Consider the following 21032-nt stretch of genomic DNA (forward strand, 5'->3'; position numbering starts at 1 on the left):
TTCTCAGGTTCCCCAGAGGCTCTTGGTCCCAGGTCAGCACTTGCACCCACCATTGAAATGTGACTTTGGGGTGAGAAAAACCTGGTTCCTCCGGCTCCAGTCCGCCCATAGCGCATCCTGAGAGCGCAGCTGATCCTGCTGGAGACCCAGGTGCGGTGCTGGCAGTGCTGGCAGTGCTCAGCAGCCAGCTCGCAGTCTGGTCTGCTGCATGCTGGTGTCGGCTGGCAGCTTTGCGCCTGTGGCTGTCTGACTTCATTTTGTACCCAGACAAATTGGTAGGAGCGAGGTTGCTCGGCAGGGCCACCGGCCACGCTGGCATGGTGTTCCTGCGGCTGGGCTGGCCCTGTTTTCTTCCAGGGCCCATGGGAAGGGCCGGCAGCCACCACTCTCCTCCTACCTGAGTGGAGGAGAGTGCGTGGTGGTAACGACCCACCCAGTGGGTAACTGCCAGTCCCAGGATCTGCCCACACTTGCCTGGCCTCCCACAATGGCCCCATTGTTCCCGAGAGGGCAAGGAGGAGGCTGCCTCCAGCTCCCTGGGCATCGTTAACCCTCTGCCTGCCAGCAGCAGGCTGCAGGGCCTGCGTGGAGCAGGAGGTACCGTGGGCAGGTGGAGGGTGGGTGGAGGAGCTCCCACCACCCTTGAGTAGAAGATGGGGAGCTGCAGGGGAGCGCCAGCCTCTCACTGCCAGCTGCCTCCAAACCCACCGGTTGCTGTTGTTTTGAGGACAGCTAGCACATGCCTGTGGTGAAGACATACACAGTGAGGCAGGGCCCCACTGAGCCTTGATTTCCTCTGACAAGGTGTAGGGAGGCTCTCTGCCTTCTTTCAGGCTGCTTGCTGCTGTGACCTTGCTTTGGGAGCAGCCCCTGTCCAGCCCCACCAGCGGCTGTGTTGCCTTGGCCCAGACGCGCATGCCAGAGCAGGACGTGTCTTTAGGAACGGGACGTTTGGGGTGTTAGAGTGCTAATTCCAGTGGCTGAGGTATCGGTGTGGAAGCTGTTTAAAGCGATTCCAGCCTGATCAAAGTGCCTTCTTCCTTCCTGTCCTGTAACGTGATCACGGGCCAACGAGCTGCTCGTGGTCTGCTGTGGCTTCTGGTTCCTGTTGTTGTAGAGGTGCAGCCTTGGAGGGCACAGGCATGCCTTGCCAGTGTGCTTGCGCTGCCGGGGTGTAGGCTCGGAGCCAGAGCGTGATGTCCGTGTGCCTACGAGGACACCAAGTGCCCTGTCGCCGGCCAGAGGAGCTGAACGGCCATGTCCCTCTCTGCTGTCCGGCTCTGCACTGCCTGTCTTTTGGTAGCAGTGATGCTTCCCTGCAGCTTTCTGCTACGCTTGCTTCCCTGTCAGCTGACTCCAGGGATTATAGGGCTGCCTCGGCAGCACCCCTGCTCTGTCACAGATTTCCTCTCCAGAATCCGTGGGATGAGGGAGAGGAAGAGGCATTTGGCTGGCATGCCAAGACTGCGTACGGGAAACTTTCTGGCTGTCGGTCTTCAGGGATGTCAATCCCAGCGTGTCTTGTGCTAGCTCGGAGACTTGTGAATTGGCTCAGTAATCCTGACGGCTGAGAACTTTGAAACCTTATAGATACCGTATGACCATCATCAATTAGTTCCACTGCAAACCACGCAGCTAATTCGCTTCCATCATAACCTAAACAGCTACCCTGCTTCCGAAAGATCTGTTATCTCTGCTTCTCCAGCTAGGTAGCCTTTGCGCTCTTCCCCCCTCCTTTGTACCCCAGTCTTTGTTGATGCAATAACTTCTCTTTTCGGTATGTTCTGATTTTTAAATGACGGCGTAAGTAGAGGAGGGCGTGGAGGGGCCAAGGACTGAGCTGCGAGTGCTTGATGGCCTCAGTTACTGTACCAAGTGCAGACGAAACTGCTGCAGAGCTTGATGTGGCTGAGTCCAGGCAGCTGGGCTCTGGCCGCAGAGACCACTGCAAACCCCAAAGCCTCCTGCGAGCCTCAGGCATGAAGGCTGGAGGAGCGTGAGAAGCCCATGCCCACTCTGCGCATTGTAAGTTAATGAGACCTTTCTGTCCTGGCGGAGAAGAGGGGCTTTCTGGGGGCAGCCCCCAGGACAGATTGCTGTGTGGTCCCTCCTTGCTGTCTGTGGGTGCATGGCTGCTGTTAAACAGGGGTCTCGCTGCCCCCCCCCCCCCCCCCCCGAGGGCTGCAGTTAGTGAGATGGGGTGATTTCTGGCTCTTTCTGCCTGTTTCTTGGGGGTGGTTGGAGGCCTGGGTCAGGTTTAGATCACTGTGTCTGAAGGAGCTCAGTGAGCTGTGGGAGGGTTTGTATAAGGGCAAAATAGTCCCTGGGAGTTGGGGCTAGGTCTGTGGGGAAGGCCGTGCCTTTTTGCACCCCCTCCCGAGCGGGAGAAGCTGGGGAGTTTCAGCCCGAGGCGCGGAGGAGGCTTCTGGGAGGTGAAGCGTGGCGAGGAGGTGGAGTAGGTGCCCTTTCAGGGTGCGCAGTGGGGAAACCCCTTTCCAGAATGGTGCAAGCCCAGTCTCTGCCGGTAGAGCCAGGTGGGGAGCATGGGCTCCCCTCTCCTCGAGGTCTCTCCCTCCTTCTCCAGCCCAGTGCCGGAGTTCCCGTACCAGCCACAGGCAGCTGCCACCGCTCCGCAGCAAGATCTCCGCTGCCCGCACCGATCCGATCCCATCCGCGCTGGGGAAGGTGAAGGGTTTCCCAGGGTGGAATTTCCTGCGAGGCAGATGCGCGGCCGCTTCCCCTCTGACCTTAAACCCCGATGTGCCTTAGTCATGATGGCATGCAAATACGAGGCGACGGGGTGGGGGCTGGATGGAGCTGCTGGGAAAAGGAAGTGACCTCAGCCGGGGTTTAAATATAGAGCCCAGGCTCGGCTGCGTGCTGGGCCTGGTATTTATAATCCTGGAGGAGCGGTCGGCGACTCTCTGCATCTCTTCCGCGGTCCGGGCTGGCAGAGGGCAGCGTAGGGGCAAGGTGCCGGGGCAGCCGGCCTTGCTTCCCCCCCTCTTCCTTGCGTTTCTCTGTCGGCTCCCCCTCCCCAGGTGAGCTGGGGTACCTTCGTGTGCTCCCGTGCGTAGACGCAGTGCTGCGACCTGGGAGGTTTGCTGACCCGCAGGTGCTCCAGCCTCTGCTTTTGGTGCAGGTGTGTCCTTTGTACGGTGCATTTAGTGCCATGACTGGGTGCAGGTAGCGAGCCCAACTCTTCCCCAACTCATGTCTTATTTTGAGAGCAGGCTGAGAACCCTGGGACATTCAGTGATCTGAAAAGTGCATATAGTCCGGTCAAAGTAGGACTGTCAGACCAAGCCTTCCTGTGCGTGGCTTAAAATGTCTTATTTCCTCTGCCGTGAGCTTCCTCAAAGGCAAACCTGCTTGTTGCACTGCTGGTTGTACCGTGCGGTGCCGCTGGGGTACACAGTGTTGAGAGGTGGCAGGGGTGTCCCTGCCACACAGGTTTCCTGCCGTGACTCTGTCTGCAAAGATTGTGCCCATCTTCAGACTGGAAAGTGGCTTGGGCTTGCACTGTCAGGCTGAAAGGGAGAGCTGTTGTTTTGGGGGAGATTTTCTGCAAGGCAGTATAGGATGTCTCAACCTTGCTTGCAGCATGTGCAACAGGCATCTCTGTGCTGCCTTTATCTGAGGAAGCGGGCTAAGCGTCTGCTGCAGGGGTATGGTATGTGGCTCTGCCCTCCAGCACACCCCTCTGCACCCTGCGGAGTCCCTGGTGTGAGGGCTGGGGTGCAGAGGAAGGCCGTGGTCCAGGCGCAAGGCCCCTGTGACAGCCCGGGTGCCTTGGCACTGGTGGGAGGTGCAGGGAGTTTGGCCGTGCTCAGCCCTGGCAAGGCTGTGGACGCCCTGGGTGACGGTGACACCTAGTGGCTTCGTCCCACTGTCTCTACCTCAGGCCTAGAGATGGGGTGCTGGGTGCGACACCCTGGAAAACCTCCTGGTGCTTCCGGACACCTGGCGTGAAGCTGGACCAGCCACAGACAACAGACCCATGGTGCTCAGGAACCCTGAAGTCTCTGGCTTGCAGAGAGTGGGCAGGGAAGGGACCAAGTGTGATGTCCTTGTTGACGATGGCTAGTCCATCATGGGGCCCTGCAGAGAGACTTCCTGCTAAAAAGAAGAGCAGGGACTATTGTGTTCAAGTTTGGGAGCTCCTCGTGAAGCTCTGACATTGCTAGGTTCCAATTCTGCATGCTGCTTCTTGGGCTTCTTTAGTTATTGGCAAAGGATCCTAAAGCAGTTACTGAACTCTAGACACAGCTGAAAGGCTGTCCTCGTAGACTTAGCTGCATCAGGCATTTACCCAACACGCGTGACTCTAGGCAAGACTTAGCTCCCTTGTGATTCTTGTGGGAAAGGTGGGTTTTCAAGGTCTCAGATACGAGCCCTGCTGCTCAGGAGAGCTGGTGTAGCAGAGGGCAGTGTGAGGCACAGCTCACCAGGTGGGCTTTTTAGCATTACTCACCCAATCCCAGTAACCCCGGTGCACAAACACAGTGGGAGTTGCCCGAGGATGCAGTGCATGTAGCAACTGCACAGGGAAGTCTGTGCTCTGGCCCTGCATTGCAGCCTGCAGTGTTATCTGCCAGAAGTGTTTTCACAGGTAAACCGCCCCCTTCATGTATAGGTGAGCTTGTCTTTGTGCACCACAGCACAGCTGTGCTGTTGTGGTCCGGGATGGTCTCCTGCCCTGACCTGCGTATGATGGGACAGCTGGCACTGAGCGGTTGAGGGGGTCGGGTACAAGGTGCCTGCTGCAGAAGTTTTGTGTATCCCGGTGTTGCTACCTGCCTGAGCCATGCCGCTGGCATCTACAGGCTAAGATCCTTGAGGCATTTACCAAAGGCTGCGTGGGGGTGTCCAGCTGTCACAGCGGTCCGTGACTCTGGCCAGATTTCACATACTGCGGGAAGAGATCCTGCCTTGGAAGAAATAGAAGATCCCTGAGCAGCAGCAGCAGTACCTTTGGAAGAGATTTCTGGCTTTGCTCCCTGACCTACTAGATGCTGTCACACCACTGCAGCCTGCCGAGCTGCAACGTGCAGGTGGCTGTGCTAGCCTGCACGTGGGGCACCCGGAGCTTCCTGCAGATCTCATGCTGACCTGTCCCTGGCAGGTCACACAAGCTGGTGTATGAAATAATTTGTCATTATCATCCCAACAGAGCCGCCTGTGACTGTCAAGTAACGTCTGGCACATGCAGGGTTTCTGTAGGGAATGTGCCAGTTGGACTTGGAAGCTGGAAGGCTCTGCAAATTTGGTGATAGACCTGGAGACTCCCTGAGCACAGGACAGGAAGCCAGGCTCTGCCTGGATGTGCAGTAAGCAGCAGAAGAGTGGGAGAGACTGTTGAGCTTGGGGCAAGGAAATGCTAAGAAAAGCTCTTCTAACACAGATGGATTGAAGCTGTGACAGGAGAAAGGTAGTAGGGTGCGGGGCAGACGACATTCCCGATTCACCTCGCTCTCTCCGAGCCTCAGTTTTCACCCGTGTTGTGTGGGAATGTCTGTCCCTAGGTGGAAGAGAACGTGAATCTGAGGTTTTGTCCTACTAAAGACCTTTGAGACTCGTGGCCAAGCAGCCCCGCTGAAATGCATCACTCCTGAGGCAGCTCCAAATGGCAGGAGATCAGCAGGGCCTGCCGAAATGATGACTCTGAGAACTGCTAGGATTCAACAAGGCATTAGGTTCTCTCTACAGGTCTTTTAGAACCCTTCTGTACAGCTTGTGAGTGTACCACCTTTTCTGCCATTTAAAAGGGCGTGAGAAGGATCCAAGAAATGGAGAGAAGATGAAAACGGGCTTCTCCAGGCTATCAGTCTGGTGGCATAAGATCAAGATAATTCCATGACGCATTCAAAACAGATAACTCTTTGTCAGCGGAGCGTTGCCCTGTGGAACTCCCTGCCTCCCAACTGATGTCTCTGAGCCTGGCCGGCCAAAGCAAGGCTCACATGAGAACACCTTTAGCGGTAGCAGCCTGGGTTAAGGCTGTTCTCGCTGGTGATAAATGCGCTCAGGCGAGTGCTCCCGTACAGGGGTTAGGGAGACGATCCTGCAATCGTTGGTTGCTAAATAGCGTGCTGGCTCAGAGCTGTGCTTGTTGGGCTCGGGTGGGTTCCAGGGCTCGTCTGGCTGTTAGATCCCATTGCTGACTCTTGGCTGGAGCTGGCTGGGCAACAGCAATGCTGTTTTGCTACTGGTTTTGAGGGTTTTGTTTCTCACTGGAACAGACTCAAAATCCATTGAATGGTCTTGCGAAAAGGATTGTTTTGGAACAACCATTTTTGCATGGAAAAGGTCAAGTTTCTGATTCTGGTCTTTTTCTCATATCAGAAATGGTCCGAGAGTCTCGGACTTCAGAAATCTTGTTTCTGGGAAGTCTGTCGTAGTCTTTGCCTCTGTGAAATACTCTGACTTTAATGAAGTAGTATGGTATTTCTCTGGAGGTGTTCCAACCCCTTCTGCTGTTAACCCTGGGAGGACTGGTAATCTAGGAGTAGTGTTAGGCAGTGTGCCCGTGATCTCATCCAGACTTGGGGTGAGAGGCATTTCGGGAGGGGGTGGCGGGTCTTTGGCATCTCTCCTTTTGCTGTTCTCTGCCTAATGCCGTTCTTCAAGAAGCCCTTGAGCTTGCTTAGGACCTCTCATTTCCAAAGCCAGGGTGTTCCGCTTGACTTTGTTGTGGTGTCCACAGGATGTTTTGGATCGGGCTTGTCCCTGGATTGCTGCTTGTAGTGAGCGGGTGGGTGGTATCAGCCTAGGCGATGCACTTAGAGGGTATTTGCAATGGCAACCTGGTCTCGTTACTTCCTGGACTGGCCAGCGGAGAGGGGCTGGGTGACTTTCTGCACATTGCGTCACTCTGTCACGACCCATCTTGTATGTTGGGTGTTTGTGAGCTGCGGGGCATGTCAGCGCAGCTCGGGAGGCCTGGGTTCTGGTCTTTGCTGTGCATGTGCAAGTTGGTAGCTGTCAGAGTTTCGCAAGAGGTCTCCCCAGCATCTGATAGGAGGGAGGTGCGGCGAAGCTCCTTCCTTTTTGAATCATGGTGACTCTGGTTTCCCAGCTTCCTCTCTCGCCCTTTCTCCCGATAGGGATAGCACGGCAGCAATGTCAGCCAGCACTGAGACGTGGAAGCTGCAGGGCAGGCAGGCTGGCGTCTGGGAGGCTTTCCTGCCCCATCGGGAGGCAGGCATGGGCTCCGCATTCTTGCGGGAGCGTTGGGAATCTGTTATCGTCCTTTGGAGCGAGCCGGAGCATGATTCACCAGAAAGTCCTCTGGGAACGCAGTGGGGTTTCAGGTTTCTTGAACTATCAGCTAGCAATTCCGGGATTGGGAATATGTCAGCCCAGTCTCTCCCCGCCTGGAGCTTCCTCCTTCCCCCTCTGCTGCTGTTCAGACCATACCGGAGGAGACTTACTGAAAGCAGTTTCTGTTGTTTTGTTTTGAGGTTTCTTGTCTGCTAAGATCCCAGTCTTTGATTTAAAGCTGTGGCTTTTCAGATGTGCGGGGTGCAAATACTCTCTGCATTTAGATGTAGCGCTTCGTTCAACAGAGCCATTTATTTGGCCTTGTAAGCCTCCCTCCCTGCGCAAGGTAGGCTGGGTTGTTCCCCCGTTTAATGACGGGGGAATCGAGGCACCCAGAAACAGTACATCTTGCTCAGGGTCACCCGTGGAATCGGTGGCAGCAGGGGCGGGGGGGAGGGGTAGAAACTAGGAGTCTCAGCTCCTTGCTTTAACCACTGTGAATGAACTTTGCTATTGTCTTTAAAACTACTGGGCTGGAGTGGGTGTGTTGCTAAATTGCAGAGGGAGCCAGATTGCTGTGCAATCTCCTTTTTGTCATGTTCTTTTCAAGATGTTTTGGATCGTTTGTCTCCCGTGTCAGTGTATCTACTTTCTAATTAATTCTCTTCTGTGGCCCAGATGTGTGGCATGCCTGCTGGAATCTAGTTTGAATCTAGGGGCGTGTGTAAGGAGTTTACAGCAATCGAGATGCCTATCGGCATGCTGCAACCAGACAGATGGGAGGCCAGGGTGGATCCCCACTATGCATCTGCAACAGGATCCAACTGTTGCTACCCCCGAAAGCAGGGCAGAATCCACAGGCAGCTGCTTCTGGCATTTCTCCCATTAGGAACTGTAAGGTCGGTCTCAGTGAAGACTGGAAGCGAAGGGCTTCCTAAGGTTGAGCCAGGGCCTCCCGCCAGCCCAGGGTGGCTTTCCACCCTGTGGCTAGCCAAGGCAAGGCATTGGATGTCCTCCCTGGAGCACCAGCCTACTCCCAAAATAAAGGAAGAAGATCAAGATGCCCCAAAAATGTAACGTTCTGGAGGGACCTCGCAGCCAGTGAGACTCGTCCACGCTGCAGGCAGCATCTGAAGGTTTCATCGTGGCGGCTGCCAGGTCCTTTGGGATCGATGTGTGTGTTCCCTGCAATCTGACCTGAGAACTAGAGGGGTAGGGGGTGCATCTCAAGAGTTAGTCTCTGGACTCTGCAGGCATGGTCTTAGCGGGGCCCCGGTTTCCTTCCTCCCTCCCCAGGGTATTTGCATGCCCGTGCTGTGCTGTACTAGGGTTGTGCTGCAATGCTGCTGAGCGTTCACGTTTTTGGTGAAGTGCCTTGGGATCTCTTTTGAATGCAGTATCGTGTCAGTGCAGATGTGCCACAGGCAGACCTGCATCTCCCAGCCTATTGTCGTTATGGATGGTGGCGGTAGCACCTCCTTGGCTGGTCTAGCCGAGCCCTGGTGTCAGTGGGTTTGTGACCCTCAGGACTGTGGTGCGATGTGTTGCGAAGCTCGCCGAGTGTGGCGCAGCAGGCGGGGGCTCTGGGCCACCAGCAGCGGGAGCTGCTGCAGGGCTTGCTTTCTGGAATGCTGTCTGGCAGCAGCCTCTTCCAGCGGGGCTGAAGGCTCCCTGCGGCTGGCCAGCCAGCGGCTGCAGGCAGCGTGTGTGCTTAACGCTGCAGCTTGTGCCATATGGACCTTCTCCTCCTCCCCGCTTGCCCTCTCCGTGTCTCCTTCCCCGCTCTGCTCCCCTCCCCCTGCGAGCAGTTTGACAGAGCAATTGGGCAGGCACTGGGACGGCAGCTCTGACATAAATCTCTCCTGGTGTGGAATGAGGGGTATAAATATCCAGAGAGTGATGTGATCTTTCCAGCTGCTATTAATAGGTCCCTGGAGAACAAGAGCGAGCGAGCGAGACTGGCTGACACTTAAAGGGCTAGCAACTCCCTTATGCGCTGTGAAAATTAATCAGCGCTGTGGCTCACCATCTTCCTCCAGGCTAGAGCAGAGCCCTTGCCGAGGTGCGTGGGGAGGAGGCGGAGGAGAAGGAGGGAGCAACTAACGACTCGCTAGTTAGGAAACGGTGATAGGCCAAGCTGTGCACGAATGATCCCACTAACTAACTAGGAATGCCTGGGCGGGCTGTGCAATAGTGCTGTTTGTGCAGGCTGCCCTTGGTCGGGCGCCGTGGCATGCCAGCCAGCCACTGGCTCAGCCTTGCCTCGCAGGGAGGCAGGTGCTGAGAATTTCCTTTTGCAGGCAGGGCACTCGCTGGCGGTGGATGGCAAGCTGCAGCCTGCGCCTTGTGGCGATCACCGTCTTTGGGGGATTACGGGTCTGCCAAGTGTGCTTTGCTCTTTGCTTGTGTGCTGTTCTGGGTGCGGTGTTTCACCCTAGCAGAGAGAGCACTTGGCTTTTGCCAGTGGTATATCTTCAGGCCTGCCTTCGGCAAGCCAGGAGCAGCGTGCGTACTGCTGCTGAGCTCCTGCGGCGCTATTTAGAGATGCGGGGTTTGGTCTGGAGCCGGTGCTTCCTGTCCCTGGGTGGCAGAAGAAATCTGTGCGCAGCATCTGGCCTGCGTGGTCCAGATGGGAGAAGCAGACCACAGGCCCAGAACCCCCGTGTGCTGGGAAATTTATTTGCCTGCACGCAGGAAAGGTTCTTGAGTGCATTGTGGGGGTGTCATGCAAAGCACATAGCAGATGTAAGCAAACAGAGAGTAATACGTCAACTTCCATGGACACGTGGTTTTGTCTTCTTCCCCCCTGCTCCCCGAGGAGTAGAGCAGGCTGTGACAGGCAGTGGGGGTCTCTGTAGCTTTGGGGGCACTGGCTGGGGGTAGTGAGGAGGCTGTAGCAGAGGAACGTGGGGCTCCTGATGCAGGAAGAGTTATGTGCTCTAGATGAAAGCAACCCAGGAGTAGTTCTCATGGGGGCGTGCATCTTTCTGAGCTGGGACTGTCTCTGAGGGCTTAGCAGTGAATGTGGTTCAGGCCAGGAAGTCGGTGTGTAAGAGCTGTCCATGTCCGAAGGTCAGGAACATCCTCTGCCTGCGCCGGTAGCCCCTGAGGTGAGGCTGGCTGATGTCCCACACTGCCTGTGCCACGCTGAAGAAGGCTACTTGCTGCAAGTAGGAGGTACTTGTAGGCCAGGAGGGATGAACCCTGCAGTTACCAGGCTTGTCTGTTGAACTGACGATTGGTAGCAGCCTTCCAGAACACGCAATGTGCTCAGGTACTGTGGAGCTGCATCCCAGTCATCTCTAATGCCCATGCAGAGCTCCGAGGGGAAGAATCCCAGCGCGAGCCTAAGAGACTCTGCCAAGGCAAATGGATCCTGCAAGGAGGGCTGCTGCAGCATTGCTCCGCTGTGTGCACGTCCTCCGGCCCAGAAGCCTGCGCGCTCTGCCCTAACTGCCTCTTCCCTGAAACGCTCTGCCTCAGCCTGCGGGGCTATTCAGAAAGCTGGGTTGGGTCTGGAGCAGGAGAGCCTCACCCTGCTATCCCGGCAAGCCTGTGGCACATTGCATCATTCTGCTGGGCTGGAAGCTGCCACTGAATTGGATGTTCCCTCACTCAGGGCCTTGGAGCAGGAGCCAGAACTGTCCCTCAGGCCCCTGGGAGAGACAGGGATACCGCTTAGCTGATGAGTGCCTGCACTTCCCAGCTTTGCCCTTGCCTTGCAACCCACTGCCTCCTTCTCCTCATCTGCTTCAACCTTCTTAGTCCTCCCCTGCCCCATCCCAGCTTTCTCTTTGTAGGCTTGCATCAGGACCATTTTCTGTCTGCTCAGTTGTCTCCTGCCTGTTTTGCAGAGCACAGGAAACTTACTCAGCAGCAGAAGGGATCCCTGAAACCAGTAGGGCCCCAGATTTCTGTTCATAGTCGCAAAGTTGTCTGAGCTCTGGGAACACCTGCAAAATAGCTCTAAGGGTCCTTCCGCTCACCAAAGGCCCTGGCTGGCATGGGGCACCCCATTCTCGTCATGGCCTCAGAAACGAGGGCGCTCATGTCCGTGCCTGTGCCTTGGAGCGCTGGCAAGCCTGCCAGGCCTGGGTAGGAGTTTGCCGCTTCTCCGCATGCAGCTAACTGCAGAGCAGGATCCTTTGCTTGAAGAGGCCAGGGCTAATTCCCAGCACGAGCAGCTCAGGGTTGTGCCCTGCCGCAGGTTTTGTCTGGCCCTGCGACCAAGCAGCAACCCTAGCGCCCTGGTTCTGGGCAGTGCCGCTGGCAGCTGTGCCCGTGCAAGGGGCATCGTGCTCACTCCCTGCCCTCTTCTCTTGCAGGTTTCTGACCGAAGGGCCTGGGAGCTCCCTCCACTGGCGCTGTGGGAAGCTTTAGCCAATCCAATGCACCCTGACAACAAACTGCCCAGCCATGGCAAGGCAGGCAGCAGCGGTGCCCCGGCCCAGCACCACAACGTGAGCCAAGCACCCACCTGCAACCTGGGCTCTAAGGGTGTGGGGGCAGGCAGCCATGGCAGCAAGGCCACTCAGATCTCCCCTGGCAACTCTGGACTGAAAAACAGCCAGAACACTGTCCCAAACTTCAGCTCCTTGAAGGGCAAGGTGAAACGGGAACGAAGCATCTCGGTGGACTCCGGAGAACAGCGAGAAGCCAGCACCCCTTCACAGGACGCAGAATCAAAAGGTAATACTCTCCTAAACCTTGCCTCAGCACGTCCTCCTCGCAGTTGCTCCAAGCGTCCTGGCAGGACCTGGGATGGGAGCAGCTGTGAGCATCTTGGGTTTCTGTGCTGCGGCTTCTGTCTGGGCTTGTCCTGGCTGCCTGTGTGTCTTTGCATCACTGCTTGTCACATCCGTGGTTTTGAGACCGGAGTGGATGAGCATTGTCTTTACATTTCATCCCCTAACCTGTGTGCTGCACTGAGAATCTGGGACTCTGGTTTCCACAGGCTAGTGAGGCCAGCTAAGCAAGAGTATGGCTCACTGAAACTGCACCAAACAGCTCTGCTTTGCAACATGCAGACTTTCAACTTGGGACCGAGTTGAGTTGTTTTCCGTCTCCTTGCTGTTGGCAAAGAGCTGCCTTTGTGGTGTTCTTGCAGCTGCCCGACGACTCAGTCGTGGTTAGCGAGGAGGTGCTGCGAGGCTTGCTGTCTGAACAGTTCTGTGGTTTCGTCAGCAATGGATGACTCTTGTGTTACAGCACGTGGCTTCTGGAAAAGGGCTGAGTCAGTGCTTCCAAACCCTCTGGCTTCCCTGTCCTCACCAGCCTTCCCTGTAGCCTCTTGTGTTCCACTGAGCTCCATGTTGTTCAACGGCTGCATGGGATGCTTGAGCATCTTGCAGGGGGTTGTCGAAGGAGAAATCCCAGCGGTGCCCTTGGTTCCAACCAAGACTCGCACCTGGTCCCCAAATGCAGAGACACTGTTCTGGCTCGCGCCCCTAAGCATTTAGTTTCACAGCCAAAGCTTTGTTGTCAGAGTGGCTTAGGCCAGAGCCGTGCCTGGGAAGAATGGGTAGAACGTACCTGAACAGACCTCCTGTCCCCAGGAAAGCTTTCTCCCCATTGTCTTGGGGGGGTTACTGTATGCCACTGATCATAAGCATTTGCAGTTTTATCCCAGTACTGTCTTGTAGCCCAGACTTCCGCAGGAAAATTATTAAAACAGCTTCATCAGGAATGCCAAAATCTCCTATGTTCCTGCTGCAGTGCACTGATAGATCTTGTGAATGTGGCCTGGAAACTACTAGATGATGTAAAAAAGGGAGGCCAGACAGCATTATATTAGAGTTAAAGCACAGGACTGGAAGTTACCCACCCTGTGTCTGCTTCCTTTCCCTGAGTCCCTGGGTACCTTTAGGCAAGCCACCTCCTCTCTGAGCTGCATCAGCCCCATCTGAGAAACAGAGGGAGCATCCGAGTTTACAGAGGGCCTAAAGGCCCCTGCCTGATTGATGTCTGCCAGGGGCAAAGGCTCTCTGTCTCTTGTCCTACAAAGGATGTGAACATGCCCTCCCATTCTATTTTCAGGTTTTAATTGCTAAATCACAGACCCCTTAAATTTAGGGTTAATGTCCAAAGCTCTCCAGTTTGGAACAGCAGTTGGACATGTCCTGTGTTTGCAGACTCCTTTCAGATGGTAAGAAATAAATCTCATTCTGAATGGCTAGCTCTCACGGGGGAGTCTCACCAGGTCTGGCTGCAAAGTCAAGGAGCCCAGACTGAGCAGATGCTTCAGGATCTTTACCAGGGCTGGGCAGATGTCGGTGTAAGGCTTCTTGCCCAGTGCATCCTGGCTGGGTTGGAGTGCCAGCGTGCAGCACGCAGCTGAGCGCGGCCCCAGTGTTCTCAGCCCCTGCCAGGTCTCCTCAGCTCTTCTGATGGCTCTGTCCCTTTGCAGGTGAGGTGGCTCCTCGTAGCAAGCGACGGTGCGTGCTGGAAAGGAAGCAGCCATACAGTGGGGACGAATGGTGCTCTGGGCCAGACAGCGAGGAAGACGACAAGCCCATCAGCAGTGCACACAGTGAGTGACTACCTCCTTACCAGCTCAGAAGCTTGAATAAAGCCAGGTCCTTCCTGCAGCTCAGCAGGACAGATGGCACTGGCACCTCTCACTTTGCCTTTGTGTGCTGACTTAGCTGGGTGTGTGGCGTGGTGGGCCATTGCAGTTGGCGGTCATTGTGCTGGGAGAATGTTTGTGGCCATGCAGTGAGGTATGGGACCTACTTTGTGGAGATGCTGCCGAGATGCTGGAGGAGAAGGCGTTGAGGTTGAACGTCCCTGCTGTACATTGCTCTGGCCACACTAGCACCAGAATTACCAGGCAGCCAGACCATGCAACACGCGTTGCCCTTGTTGCAGCAGCTAATTCTGTGCCAGGCCATCCACCTGGCTTTCCGCTGCTGTGCTTTAAAGGCAACTGAGTCTAAAGAGGCTCTCAGGGTCTTGACAGTGGGTCAGGCAGGGCTGAGCTGGCCAAGGTGTGCACCATTTGGGGCAACAAACTGTAGGTTTCTCCTGTTTTCCAAAAGCATCAAAACTCTTTGAGTTTTGGCATCTAGAATTCAGTTTTGGGTTGCAACAGGGAGAATATCTAAGAGAACAGGACAAGGTCCTGTGGGGCCCAAGGGCTGCAGCTGATGGAGACCATGAAGTGTATAAAACCAAGTAGAGGGCGGCCTTTGTATCTGCCAGTGCACTGTAGGCATCCTCTCCAGGACGTTCCCTTGTGCTCCTCTGCACCCTCCACAACCTTGGTGGGAGGGCCGGGCCAAGATCTGCCTAATTAGAGCAGGTCAGGGTGGGGCTGTCCAGGGGCAAGGGCCAGCAAGCAAGGCAGGATGTCGTCGTCGTGTGATGCCAGATTGCCAGTCACTCTTCTCTTTAAATGCTGCTGTGCCGGGGTTGGGTTGCTGGGGCTGGTGTTCAGCGGGTCTGCCGGGAGGAGAGCAGGTAGCCTGCCTTGGGGGATGCAGCGTGGGGGGGTGCGTGTCTGTGCGTGTGCGTGGGTGCGCAGGTGAGGAGCTAGGCAAGAGAAGGGCACCGCATGCTCCTGGTAATGGCAGTGCTTACTAACGTTAATTAGGAATATTATTTCGTAACGGCTGACGATTAACAGGCACCGCTCCCGTGGACGGCATCCCTCCTTCCCCGCCGGGTCCCGCGGTGCCCGTCCCGCGGCCGCGGCCCGGGAGAGGCCCCGGTGCTGGGGGACCGGGAGGAGGCGGCCGCGCCGCCCCGGGCCAGTGGCCACCCAGGCGGCCGAGACGGCCGGGCGGATGCTGCCACCTGCCGGTGGCCCGGGCGGGCGGGCGGGCGGGCGGGCGGCTCTTCCCCTGCCCCAGGGCCGAGCCCAGCCCCGCGGCCCCGCTGGTCTCTGCCCCGGCCCCCGGCTCCCTCCCGCCCTCCGGCCTGTTCCTTCCCGTGGCGCAGGCCGCAGCCGCCTCCCGGGGACTCCTGCCGCCCTGGCTTCAGCAGCTTCTTTCTCTCCCGTGCTGCCGCAGATTGTAATGTAGCAGATCCTGCGATGTCCACGGCCTCACAGCTTGGCCCAGGGTCCAACCCGCTGCCGAACCTGAATGAGACCAGTTCCTCCAGCGTGCCTCATGGTGCTGCCCCCGGCTTACGGTCAGATGCTGCAGGAGGCGGAGGCGGCGGAACAGGAAAGCAGCCTTCCCAGTTCGTTTACGTCTTTACAACGCACCTTGCTAACACGTAAGCAGCAAACCCCGTCCGTCCTCCGCTGGTATAGGGCCGGCCTGTCACACCTGCCTGCTGCAGGCGGCACTTGAGTACACGAGAGCTGGACAGACCTGCGTCTCCTAGGTTACACAGAGCGGGTCCTCCCCCCGAGGTTCAGGAAATTTGCTGGCAGCTACTGCTGGTGGGCAAACTTGGTCTGAAATGCACGCTTCCTCCCAGCGATGCGTTCTGCGACACACACCATAGAGTACGTTTGGTCAGCATCCAATGAAAAGATTGACCCAAAGCCGTGTGGACTGCTGATCTGATTTGGAAGTTTCTAAGGGGCTGGGTGTCCCGGGGAGTGCCATTGTAATGCTTGGTGTTCTCCACTCGATTCCTCCTTTCTGTCTTGCATTGTCTCAGCCATGGACTCTTAGCGAGGCCGTTTAGTTTTAGAGCTCTGCTATAGCATAGGTTCGGTGCAGCAGATCCCAGAGCATCTTGGTGAGCTTAGGGTAGCTGGCAGAAGGCAGAACCGAGTGCCCATCACAGGACATGGGAAGAGGGAAAATCCAGGGCAAACGATGATCAGTTGGGGAACCTCACTGGGGCCTGTGCAGGACAGGTGGGAGGACTCTGAGAATATCCCCTCTTCTTGGTGACCTCCAGAGATTTCCCTCTTCCCATGGAACGACCTCCAGAGATTTCCCTCTTCCTGCAGAACTGAAGAGAGGAGGTGGCTCCTGGGGCCTGGTGTGGGTGGGATGGGGCACAATGCCTGTTCTCAAGCGGTTTGTGCTCTCTCCCCAGAGCTGCAGAAGCTGTGCTGCAGGGCCGAGCTGACTCCATTCTGGCCTACCATCAGCAGAACGTCCCGCGGGCAAAGCTAGACCAGGTATACCAGCTATGAACCAAATGCTCCTGTCGGCACGTGCTGCAGACTGCTGACCCTTCCCTTCTGATGTGGCCATTCTCCCCCAGCTCCTGGCTCAGCTATGGAGAAAGGGGTTGTCAGAATGCCTTTCCAGTGGGGTGGGAAGCTGCTTTGCCGTGGAATCTCTTGGGAGTGAGTCCTGGCTGCTGTCAGCTGTGAAAAGTTTGGAATGGGGCACAGCACGTGGTCCTGCAGCCATGTGGGCAGAGTACCTGGCTCTGCGTTTCCAGGGTGTGTAATAGTGCCTGCGTCTTCCCCACAAGGAGTGAAGGTGAACTGCCACGGGGCATGTTTTGGGGACAGAGAGGTCTCCTGCAGGGTGCTGGGAAGAATACCTACCTAGGGTTTTTCCTGCTCAGGTTTATTTCCCTTTTCTCTGCCAGGCGCCAGCTCCTAAAGTGCTGGGGGTCGCTGAGCCGCTTCCAATTAACCCTCCTGCTGCCAACACTCCACAGTCCCAGCCACCGGCCCCTCAAGCAAGTCAGCCACAGCCGCAGCCTCCCCCGCCACAGCCTCCACCCCCACCTCAGACCATCAGTCAAACACCTTTGCCTGCGCCCAGCAGCCTGCCCCAGGAAGGGACAAGTGAAGATGTCCGGAGAGATCTGACTCCCAACTCTTTGGGGAACAACAGTGGCAGCAACCAGCCTGGACCTAACCACCCAAATACGCCCACCGCATCTGCCAACACCATGCAGCCTGGGCAAGTGGACTCTTCCGCCACGTCCAGCTCCAGCCTCCTCACGGAGGGCCCGGGCCCAGGGATGCCGGGGAACGGGCAGGCAGGCCTGGGCCCCAGGAACCCCATGAACTCAGAAGGGCTCTCGAAGGAGCAGCTGGAGCACCGAGAGCGCTCTCTGCAGACCCTACGGGACATTGAGCGTCTGCTGCTGCGCAGTGGGGAGGCCGAGCCCTTCATGAAGTCCAGTCAAAATGCAGGTGAGGGTGGGACTGCCCCTCAGCCACAGGCTGCCCCTGCCCAACCCCCCGTGCCCCCTGCCAGCATGAAGAAGTATGAAGAGCCTCTGCAGTCCATGATCTCCCAGACCCAGAGTCTTGGTGGGCCCAACCTGGAACACGAGGTGCCCCACCACCCAGGTGCTGACATGGGGCAGCAGATGAACATGATGATGCAGCGGCTGAACCAGGACAGCCTGACACCGGAGCAAGTGGCCTGGAGGAAGTTGCAGGAAGAGTACTATGAGGAAAAGCGACGGAAAGAGGAGCAGATCAGCATCCATGGCCGGCCCATGCAGGAGATCATGATCCCGCAGTCGATGGGGAGCATGATGATGCGTGGGCCCCCACCACCCTACCACAGCAAGCCTGGAGAGCAATGGCCGCCAGGGATGGGCAGCCAGCTGCGGGGACCCATAGATGTGCAGGATCCTATGCAGCTGCGGGGAGGGCCACCCTTCCCAGGGCCGCGGTTCCCTGGGAATCAAATGCAGAGAGTCTCTGGCTTCGGAGGGATGCAGAACATGCCCTTGGATGCTCTTGGGCCCATGAATGCCATGCAGAGGCCAGTCAGGCCTGGCATGGGGTGGAGTGATGATATGCCTCCTATGGGAGGCCCTGGGAACTTTCCGCAAGGCACCCTGCCCTACCCGTCAGGGCAAGGGGACCCCGAAAGGTTCATGAATCCCCGTGCCAGGGAGGAGATCCTGCGGCATCAGCTGATGGAGAAACGCCCAGTAGCAATGCAGAGGCCCATGGGGATGTCCGGCAACTCCATGAGCCAGGGCATGGAAATGGAGAGGATGATACAGGCTCACAGGCAGATGGATCCATCCATGTTTGCTGGGCAGATAACGGGAGACAGCCTGAGCAGTGCCCCGATGGGAATGGATTTTGCAGGCACTCGGGGGATGCTGAGCCCCCCTATGAGTCAGTCGGGCCTTCGGGACATGGATGCACCTATGGGCCCTGGCAACCTCAACATGAACATGAATGTCAACATGAACATGAACATGAACCTCAATGTCCAGATGACCCCGCAGCAGCAGATGATGATGTCACAGAAGATGAGGGGCCCTGATATGATGGCCCACCAGGGCGTGAGCCCTGAGGAGCTGGCCAGGGCGAGGGCTCAGAATGGCAATGGCAGTGCAATGCTGGGGGGACCCCAGAAAATGATGATTCCCTCTCAGTTTCCCAACCAAGGACAGCAAGGCTTCTCAAGCGGGCAAGGGCCTTACCCCAACATGCCCCAGGAGATGGGCAGCAGCTCGGACATGTTCAGCCCTGAGCAGGGCACCATGCCCGTTGGGAGCATCAGTGGCACCACCAGGCTCAGCCACATCCCTCTGCCTCCGGCCTCCAATCCCACTCCCACGCAAGGGGGCAACCTGGCCAACATGCACCCAGCACCTTCCCGGGGGCTGGGCCGCCGGCCCTCTGACCTCACCATCAACATCAGCCAGATGAACTCCCCCAGCATGGGTCACCTCAAGTCTCCCACCCTCAGCCAGGTGCACTCGCCACTGGTCACCTCCCCCTCTGCCAACCTCAAGTCCCCACAGACTCCCTCGCAGATGGTCAGCATGCCACCTTCAAACCAGTCTGGACCCCTCAAGTCCCCCCAGGTCATGAGCTCCTCGCTTAACGTCCGGTCTCCAACTGGCTCACCAAGCCGCCTGAAGTCCCCTTCTATGGCTGTTCCTTCCCCCGGCTGGGTGCCGTCTCCCAAAGCCACCATGCCCAGCCCAGGAGTCAACCAGAGCAAGCAGACTCTTAGCATGAACTCGTCTGCTTCCATGGGAGGACTGGATCAGGGTATGCTGGGTATCTTGTGTGCGACTGTGTGCGTGTGCTCGGTTTTGGTGAGTGTGTGGATGGTGTTGCTCTCCAGCCCATGTGCTCTTGGAGGAGAGGGGAGACAGTCGTGCCTGTATGTGCCCTTAAATCTCATGAAGCAAGTCTTTTTTTTCCCTGGAGTCCAAACAGGGCCTTTTCGGGGTGATGGGAGGGCAAACAGAGCAGCTTTTACTTTGGCCCTGGCTCACGCTCTGTGATACAGGCAGCAAAAGATGTGTCTGTGCTGGGCAGTCAGGGGCAGTTTGAGTTGGAAGTCCCATCACTGTTCTGGAGCAGGGTGTCAGCATGAGCCTCTTCAGGGTCCGGAGGATGCTGGGCTGCGCCAGCTCTGCGTTTTGCAGCCTCCTCTGGTTGCTGCTGTCGGAAGGAGGGGATGGGGCTGCTGTCTGATGGGAGCAAGCCACAGTGTGCGGGTAGTACTAAGCTGGTCTCTCTCTTGCTTGCAGGTTCTCTCCCTTCTGGGCCTCGGAGCAGCTCTTCTGCACCAGCCAGTAACACCTCTAGCACCATGAATCCCAACATGCCTTTTACTTCCTCTCCAGATCCATCCCCCTCCCAGAACCCCCTCTCGCTGATGATGTCCCAGATGTCCAAGTATGCCATGCCCAGCTCCACACCGCTTTACCACAATGCTATCAAAACCATCGCCACCTCTGATGATGAGCTGCTGCCAGACAGGCCTATGCTCCCACCTGGAAGCATGTCAGGTACATATTTCTGGTGCTGGGCTTGCGAGGGGTCAGACCATCTGGTGGCTGCCAGCAGGCCTGAGGCACTAGGTGGAGGAGGCATTAGAAACTGTTCTCCCACCGGCTGCCACGTCAAATAGCTTAGATTTGCCCTGGTTTGTAACAGTCTGCTCACTGCGCCACCCTGTGCCCAGGCTGTCTGTCAGCTTTTGGCATGGGTGTGCTGTCTGGAAAGACATAAGCCAGTCTGGCATTTGAGGCAGCCTTCTTCCACGAGCTCTGCGAGTTTTTGGAACTACCTTTACCCTGCGTGGCATGGATTTTCAGGGCTCCTGGAGTTGTCTCAAGCCCAGGACTTGCAGGCAGAGGTCTGCTGCTTGGAGCCCTTGTGTTGTGCAGCGGGACAGGGACACTCTGAACAGGGTTTGGGAGTCTGGTGTTTTTAGTGGAGCCCAGGTGCCTGCACAGGCAAGGCTATGTCGTAGCATAGTTCTGATTTCAGCAGGCGACAGCCAGATACGCTTCACTAGCCAGCGGCACTGGTGGGGACAGCTAGGCAAATGAGTGTTTTTTGTCACTTGATGACCAGCCCGAAGGGGAATTCCAGCACACGGTGCCACTTGATTTAGGGGTTTAAAGCTGTCTGATAAATATTTTTGGCAGTTTTCAAATTGAAAAAATCAATTTTTTGACTCTTTCACTGCCGAGTAGTCACTTAGGTTGACCTCAGGCATGCAAATGCATTGGCTCCCTCCTAACCTGAACCCTTCCACAGGCACTGATAGCTCTGCTGTACTGATGAACACAGTCCTCCCTCCCTCCCCGGACAGCACCTGTGTCATGTCAGGCTGGCGACTCATTTGCTTTTTGTTTCCTCGTCGCCCAAGGTCTTGTGGTCATAGGAGCTCACCAGGTGGCTAACCCTGCAGGCAGGCAGTGGTGAAAGGTCACTCCTCGGTGTCTTCCAGGCAGCTGAGCACTCTGCTGAGATCACGGTATAGAGCTGTCCCAACACGCAGAGCCACCCGGAACTCTAAAATCAGTGGGGTGTAAGGAACTACAAATCCGGCATGGGACAGGATGAAGCTGGAATGGTTCTCTGCTGCTTGTGGGCTTGGGGAGCTGGAGTCTGGGGCACT

General features: G+C 56.8%; 1 protein-coding gene across 4 annotated transcripts in view; it reads left to right on the forward strand.

The window, feature by feature from the left end:
* The window catches only part of BCL9L (BCL9 like), a 69652-nt gene that overhangs the window by 43738 nt on the left and 4882 nt on the right, over nucleotides 1–21032 (forward strand). For 2 of the 4 annotated variants that reach the window (XM_049799318.1, XM_049799315.1), the window contains exons 2-7: nucleotides 11589–11952; nucleotides 13670–13792; nucleotides 15273–15483; nucleotides 16264–16348; nucleotides 16771–19162; nucleotides 19651–19911. In XM_049799318.1, coding sequence (XP_049655275.1) covers nucleotides 11652–11952; nucleotides 13670–13792; nucleotides 15273–15483; nucleotides 16264–16348; nucleotides 16771–19162; nucleotides 19651–19911 — 3373 coding nt within the window. In that variant the 5' untranslated portion in view covers nucleotides 11589–11651. Of the gene's footprint in view, nucleotides 1–9749; nucleotides 10538–11588; nucleotides 11953–13669; nucleotides 13793–15272; nucleotides 15484–16263; nucleotides 16349–16770; nucleotides 19163–19650; nucleotides 19912–21032 lie in introns of those variants that run through there. The other 2 variants (XM_049799316.1, XM_049799314.1) reach the window with 2 other exon arrangements.

The sequence above is a fragment of the Accipiter gentilis genome, chromosome 5, assembly GCF_929443795.1.
Source record: "Accipiter gentilis chromosome 5, bAccGen1.1, whole genome shotgun sequence".
Taxonomy (NCBI): domain Eukaryota; kingdom Metazoa; phylum Chordata; class Aves; order Accipitriformes; family Accipitridae; genus Astur; species Astur gentilis.